Raw genomic sequence first — 8,285 nt, forward strand, 5'->3', positions numbered from 1 at the left:
CATGCCAAATATCAAGTTGCTATGTTCAATACTTCAAAAGTTATCGGAAAACTTTAACCAGGTTAAAGTTTTAAGACGCACACATACAATGACAGACAGACAGACAGACATACAGGCCAAAAACAATATACACCCGATCTTTCGATCCGGGGGCATAAACAATCAATGGGATAAATAGAATACTAGGAATAGCGGTGAAAAGAGCAAAGTTTTATGTTGCTCGTCTCAAACAATGAAAGCGCTCGCCAAGGCTCGCGCTCCCGGTGTTCTAAGCCTCGCAACATAAACTACTCTCTATTCAACGCTAACCTAGTATTCTTTATATTCATGTCTTTTCTAATTAATAAAAATTCATTACACGAAAGCGCACGTGGATTCAAATGGTACCCACTTAAAATCTTAATTATAAATATTTAATATAAGAAAAAATAACGACGCGTTTACAGCATACAGTATATTAGAACAAAATGTACACAACAGTAGTGATCATGAATAACTTTCAGCCAGCAGTATCTGGTCCCAACTATTGCTGTATCACCATGGCAATGAACTCTGAAATGACGCAATACAAGTCAACTGAAAACATATTATAATTTGATGTAAATAATAAGATATGTTCTAATAGTTAGATGTTTCGATAAATGTCTACTCAACCAAACAGAAATTTAACAAGAAATATCTTTAAAAAAGATATACGGCGTAAATAGTTTAATGAATGAGATCAAGGATAGCGAATGTCTTTTTCTGTGCAGTTCTTAGCTGCATCACACGCAGTACGGGATGTTACGGGGAGTTTTCGCGGCTTATTTTACATTATAACATATTGCTGGTCATAAACCTATAGATACAAAACAGAAAACCAAAAGAAGAATGGAAGTGAAATTTAAACATACGAGTCAACCGGCCACACGAGAAGTATCCGTATTTACAGGCGCGTTCTTCGAACAAACCTGTTTTAGTGGTTTGTCGGGCATTGCTATTTGATTCGATTATTAACAGTATCAATTATCATCGTGCTAATGCTTAAAGTGATATTATGGGCATTTTGCACTGTTGAATTGAGCTGAAAAGAATTAACAGGTCAAAATAGTTAGTTAAAATGTGGTTACTGATTAATTATCTGCAACTCACCTTGCTACCAGTTGTTTATAAAAATATATTTTATATTCGATATTCTTACGTGACCCACCCAGTCCTGTAAGCTGAAATGATCCGTAAAACAATTTCGTGTCTTTGTGTCGTATGAACAAATCTGCACTAAAACTAAATTTAGGTTCAACTCGTAAACGCATGATCAGTTGTCAAACGAAAGTACGGTTGATATTCAAATGCATTATTTTTCTCTTTCTGGTATATTGTTTTAGTATGATGATGCTGCATTAATTAATATAAGTGTATATGAAGTAGAAACATCAAAAATAATCAACGGTTGCGATAGACACCTATAAACTGTTACATGCTCATAATATCACTTTAGTACATTAAGCAATATGGACGAATAATTATTGTTAAATTTATCAACAATAATATTTATCATTGTATTGTTGAAAACACATTAAGAATCTATTATTTACATACCATAATTATATTGCTGAATATCTTCATTTAACATATTTCTGGTCTAAAGAAAATTCCAGGTCACCTAGTTCACGGATAGCGTCTTTATTATATAACGATTATTTTACTGGTCGCCAACTCCGGTGATGACCTGCATATAAACTCTGAATGTCCGCGAATTGACCCGATATACCTCGCGGGTTGAAATGCAATGCTTTAAAGTGAGGCCTCGCTTCCATTGCTCTTTATACTTTTACATGTTAACATGTTGACAGGAAAAAGGAAGTAAGTACTAAATATGAGAACATAGCCTTTTAAGTATAAACGCTCTTGCGCTGGTAATACTCTGAAAATAAAAGGTGTACGCACAAACTGTATTGATGTCGAGAATTGAGTGTAAAACTGTTCTATCTATTAAGCCTTTTCATTCGAGATAAAATTGTTTCATACAGTAAAACAGTGTTACAAAGACGCGGATATGTTTCCAATGTTCTGGTGGTATACTCAAATCAGCCAATGGAATAAATGAAGTGTATTCCTTCGTACCTAGCCGCGGGAAATTTTATTGGAATTTTATTGGACACTTACAAAGGTCAGGCTAAGGTGAAAAGCTGGCTTATGCAGCTTACGCCGAAAAAATAATAAAACGCACAGTAAGACGGTATTTAACCCGCGCCTAGCGGAAATGCATAAAATTATACAGTCGAATACGACTAGCGTTCGCACAGTCTGGTCAAGAGATACACTGTCCGCTTATGAGACCACGAAATATTGCGTGATTTTACTATAGGACAGCGTATGTCACTGGCCAGAATGCGCGATTGCGCAGGCTTGATAGAGCTATGCTTGTCGCATGTGGATTAAGACCTATTACCGCAAGATGCTGGTTATGTACACGGTGATGTAGGAAAAAAGGTTAGAAACGGCAATAATAACTTTGATGATGGTTATGAGGAGGAGGTCTTATTAGTTTCATATTGCTTTGATGATGATGTGATGATCACGACGATGATGTCAATATACGATGACGATGATACATATTCTGTTTCTGATAATCATATTTTTTGGTAATGCCATTGCAACAAAACAGTCCCTACCGGCGTAGTCAACAATGCCGTCGCCGTCGGTGTCGGCTTCCTTGATCATCTCCTCCACCTCCTCGTCTGTGAGCGTCTCTCCGTACGTCGTCATGATCCGCCGGAGGTCCGCGCACGCGATATTGCCCGTGTTCTCCTTGTCAAATATCTGAAAAGCGAGAGCGCACCTGCGGGTTGTTTCTTCATTCTAATGTTTAGAAATGTCAGTACCATGGCTGTGAATATTATAAGCAGTGGTGACGATGACAACTTTAAAAAAACTAACTGATTTAGATCGCTTCTTCATATTTAATCACATATCAACTGACTCAAAGGACAAGTTTAAGGAAAACCCTTGCTAAGCGTATTGAATATATTTATCTATAATATACCACTGACCTGTATAAATAAATGTTACACACATGATTCCTTGGGGGGGGGGGGGGGGGGGGGGGGGGGGGCGGTCAAATACAAAAGGTTAAGCCTATGCCTTTAATTAATAAATAATTAAGGCAAATGTATATAAGATATCACACGATGCAATAACAGAATGAGCAGATCAATTGATCAAAAGCAGATACATTGAAACAATAATACACAATCATATAGTACATGTATATAAAAGCGTTAACTGCACGTAAATTGTCATGCATTCATCCTACAAAAAACTGCTGTGATAAAAAAAATAACTAAACTAATTTTTATAGGTTTAAGAAATAATATTTTTCTATCATGGTTTGTTGTCGAATAACCCACAGTAAGGAGTATAGATGCGTAGGAATTAAATCACGAGTGCGAAGCACGAGTGATTTGATAACACGCATCTATACAACTTACTGTGGGTTATTCGACAACAAACTATCCTAGAAAAATATTATTTCGATTCTAACATGATTCTGATTGATTTGGTTCAAGCTTTAGGACGTGAACTATATTTTTCAATACTCCGCCTTTCTTAGTACTTAGTTCACTATTTAGTGACGTCATTGAATTGTACAAACATATGACGTCATTTTCATTCATAAATATTTTGCAAATGACGTCACTTTCATTGAAAACAACAATCGTAAAAATGTTATGACGTCACGTTTATTGATGCTACTGAAAAGCTGACATGCTATAAATGTTTTCTGAATTACGTTTCCTAACAAATAACATTGTTTGTAGACGTGGTTATGCCACTTATCACCAAATATACAATTTATTGTTTCATTACATTTATATACATGCTACATTTATTACATTTCTTTCAGAGCGGGTTTTAGCACGTGCATTTTACTGCAATATTTTCTTTATTTATTCGGAACTATTTTCGAAACATTAAGCTCCGCCCATAAGTTATTGCAGAATAACCCACGCTTGATTTCCTTCTTTGTCTATAAAAAACAAGTCGCGTGCCGTGTTAGAATTAACAATATTCTATGACTGTTAATTTTTATTATGAAATCTCCATTTAAAAATCCACCATGCAGTCTCGGGGCATGTACTTGAAGATCTTACTTTAAATGCCTCGGTGAGTTCAGTCTCGGGATCCGTGTCCTTGATTAATTTAGACAAAATGTTCAGAAATTGGGGAAACTCGATAGTAGTGTGACCTGCAAAACACATAAAAACAAGAACATGTTAAAATGATGTATTGCAAACGTGACATTTTAACTATGTGAAACTGGCTTTAGAAATACTACTTTAATTCAACGGATTACACTTGTTAAAATGAAACAGAAAGTTGATACTTTTTCTGGTAATATACTGTGCAAAGTGTACAAGAAATCGTTATAAAACTAACAATGCAACATTGTGATATTTCATTTATTTAGTTATTCTTGCGTAAGAGGTAAAAGACATAGCTTATAGTCGTTTGAAATTTCTGTCTTGGTGATACAAATACTGAAACGGTAATTTCCGAGAAATGTTTAGGCCCGCCTTCGTGAGATGCTGTCCGAGGGCTCGAAGCACCTTGCTAATCAAACGGAGGAAGATTATAACTTCCCATCTTAGTCCAAAAGCGAGAACCTCTCTTAAATTCAACCAGAAAATGTGAATATAAGGTCGTTCGAGTACGCATCCCTGGAATCCTGCGGCATATCCATTAAATCCGTTCCAAGCTGACGGAGGGAGATCTTAACGTCCACCAGCAGCAGGAACGCCTCTCTGGGATGCTGCAACATGGCCCTTTCAACCTTTTTTAGCTCACGTTGTGCGGTCGTACTATCAACCTCTTTTTTTTAATTGCGAGAACGTCTTTTACCTTCCACCTGCGTGGTGCATATAAGGTCGTTTAGGTCCGGCTCCGTGGCTTGCCGATCATGCTGCATCCAGTCCACAAAGGGATATCATGACTGAACCTTTCTTATCTAACAATAGGGAAACCTCATACCTTCCACCTCCATGTTTCCTATGAGGTCGTTCAAGTCTGCCTCCGTGGGATGCTGCCCCAGGGCCCTTAGCACCGTGCCCAGTTCACGGAGGGATATCGTACCGTCCCCCTCCTTGTCGAACAGAGAGAACGTCTCTTTGTATTCTGGTGTGACACGTGAACATGACAGTATATATTGTTATAATTAAACAGGCAACACGTCTGTATGTTCACATTTTGAAAACCTCCTTACTGTCACCCGCGAAAATGTTTAACCCATTTATGCCTATTGGACTCTCCCATCCTTCTAAATTGGATAAATTTATTTCCAAAATTAGGGATGTCTAGTATATTTATTTCTATATTTAGAATGTTTCTTACAGAAATTCCTTTAAGCAAACAGCGCAGACCCTGATGAGACGCCGCATCATGTGAGGTCTTGTCGGGGTCTACGCTGTTTGCCAAGGCCTTTTTTCTAGACACTAAGCATAAATGGATTAATATGATCGTGATCTTTCCTGCACTGGATTGATGTTATTTTATGACTACGCCCATAACATGTCAACTTAGTGACTCGTAAGCCATTTATATGGCTGGGTAGCACAATATTGTGTAAATATATTTGTTTATTATAATATTGATCGTATTATTGTTGTAAATACCAATGATTGTCTATGTACTATGCGTAACTTTAATAAATTATACAACTACAATGATCTAAGTTGTCACAGTTTGAAACGCCAAAAAGTGATTTATCTGCAGCTGGGTACAGATCCCACATAAGAAATGATTCCGCTGAATATGAAAACAAAGAGTGCACAGAAAAGGTGAATAATAAGAATGTACGTTGTGAAGAATAAGTACTTAATTGGTTCACTTTTTTGAACACATCTGAAAGATATTGTTTGTAAAATACGATGTACTTTACGCTCCTTCTGGCGTGGAATATTCTATAAGGGTTGGGCAGTCACACTTGTGCGATGTTGTTTTTTTTAATTATTTATTACTGTATGCCGATTGATTTAATATTAGTATGCACACTTGTAAAATAACATTTAAATCGTTTACATGTAGATAGTTTGTTTGTTTTATGTTGGAGAAATAGCGAAATGAGAGGAAATTTTGTGTTGACTTACCTTCAATTTGCTCTTCGGCAAATAAGTCGGTCTGAAAACCAAAAAACCTACTGTTAACAACAAACTACTGTATTTGTCAGATTGTAAGAATAATAGAGGATGACTCTAACAATTGTTCTATCGTATACGTTTATACAATAATATTAAATTCTTCAGTTATTCGCACACATAGAACAATCATATTACTTACGTAAAAAAATTGAGTATGTAGAAAAGGTCCGATAGAGCGTTGAAAAAAACATGCAGGCACTATTTATTAACGTCAATTTAAATATCAAAATCAATTTATATATTGTAGATTATAATCCCGAATTATAAAAAGTGAATGCATTGACTGAATCGAATTCATTAAGAAAAAACAACAGCTATACACTTAATGCACTACAACACGTTGGCACGTTTTTCATTTATAGTCATTAAAGACGAAAAAAAAAATAAACATGCACTATTTGCTTACCATGGTGTATTAAATTCTCTTTATTTCAACAAACAGATATACATATTTCAGTTATAAATAAACTCTGTGACATGAAAATGTTTACGAATTTCAACGCATACAATAATTACTCCATGTTAAATATTCCTATGTACGCGGTATTTCAATCGATGAGGTTTAATTGTCCACAAAATCAACCCATCTGACTCGATCACATCTTAAACAATTAACAACTTCAATGAAACGTTATTGAACATTGCCGATCGAAGCACCGATTCATAACAGTGCGGCTATTTGTCGCTAGTACTTTGAATAGGCGAGTACATGTCGTACATAATTATTTGTTGCGCTTATATTTGAATCTACCAAAAAAAAACTTAACATCTTAAAACTAGAAACACAGGGAAGCAAACACTTAACAGGCTTGATTATTAAAACGAATTAAATATGACGTTTCAACACGCATTATGCAAATTCTCAAATTCGATCTCAGCGTTAAATGCATTTAGTATACGTTTCGATTTTCTATCGCAAGATATGGTTGTTAATAAAAAGTATGAACATCCTGGGGACCCAGATGTATATTCTGATATCACTACATTCTTCATCAATCGAAAGCATAACATTTGTGAAATTTTAAGGGAAGTGTTCGGAAAATAAAATTCATCGAAGCCCCTTGTTTAGCAAATAGCACTTAAATACAAGTGTTAGGAAATGTCTAGATAGTACTTAGATGCCATTTATGAAAACAAAACTCTAAAATTGCGTTACCGGTTCAAGCTCCATTTGTCAGCCTCGAAAGTCCTACTTTCAAAAATAACACAGTAACTTGCTCATAAAAACAATGATTCATTGACGGCGAGTTCTTGCTGTTTTGTTTTCAGTTTGATTATTTTCTTTTTGTTTGGTATTTATTGGAATTTCCGCCAAATAATATACAACGGATATTACGTAAATTTTAACATGACGTGACGTCATTTTATTATTGTGATTGCGCGCCATAAGGCCCGCAGCGTGTGTTGCGAAAATGAAGTATATGTTTTCCGGCCTTGCGTTTTAACGTTAAAAGTTAAGCGAATCAATTCCAATGTAGAGTTGTCGTTCCTTGCTCTCACATACAATGTAATGTGAATGTAATGTAACCGTCGTGCGAGTGATTGTAAGCGAATACCTAGTTAATGTAAAATGTGGAATAAACATGTATTCAGTCTTAAGCGCGTTTTATAGTTACCAGTGCATGCACAGGTGGTTAGCGTGTGGCTATGATATTAATTAGTGAAAACATCATTTTGAATGATAAATAATCATATTATAACGAAAAATTAACTTTGCTGAAAAAAAATATTTCACTATCAAATATATATATAACAAGGTATGCAACTCAAAATCACCCCATAACGGGGTGCATCGCTTTGAACAGCCATATCTTCATCAATTGTGCAGCGATTTTCACGATCTCGGTCTTATTCAACGCAGAAATGAATTTCCTTTCTGGAAATGTATATGTCTTGCAATATTTTTACAAATGCTGGGTCAACTTTTAAGAAATAACACGATACACAACACGCATGACCCAGTTGACAGTGATCATGCTGTCTTTAAGACTGAAATCTTCACGGAGTAAAGGGCAACTTCCCTACAAAGTTCATGTAGTTCGATACCATAATTCAATAAAACGTATGAAAAAACATTATTACCGTTCTTGTCGTTACATTCTGCATCAA

General features: G+C 35.7%; 1 protein-coding gene across 1 annotated transcript; it reads right to left on the minus strand.

The window, feature by feature from the left end:
- Positions 1 to 439: 439 nt before the first annotated feature.
- Positions 440 to 7,516, minus strand: LOC127875209 (calmodulin-A-like). Its single transcript, XM_052420069.1, has 6 exons — positions 7,333 to 7,516; positions 6,126 to 6,156; positions 5,011 to 5,154; positions 4,134 to 4,228; positions 2,655 to 2,802; positions 440 to 552 (listed from the first exon to the last, which is right to left on the minus strand). Exons 1-6 carry the CDS (start codon positions 7,345 to 7,347, stop codon positions 524 to 526), a joined length of 462 nt encoding a protein of 153 aa, XP_052276029.1. The 5' UTR covers positions 7,348 to 7,516; the 3' UTR covers positions 440 to 523.
- Between the last annotated feature and the right edge of the window lie 769 nt (positions 7,517 to 8,285).

The sequence above is a fragment of the Dreissena polymorpha genome, chromosome 3 (genome assembly GCF_020536995.1).
Source record: "Dreissena polymorpha isolate Duluth1 chromosome 3, UMN_Dpol_1.0, whole genome shotgun sequence".
In the NCBI taxonomy this organism is placed as follows: Eukaryota; Metazoa; Mollusca; class Bivalvia; order Myida; family Dreissenidae; genus Dreissena; species Dreissena polymorpha.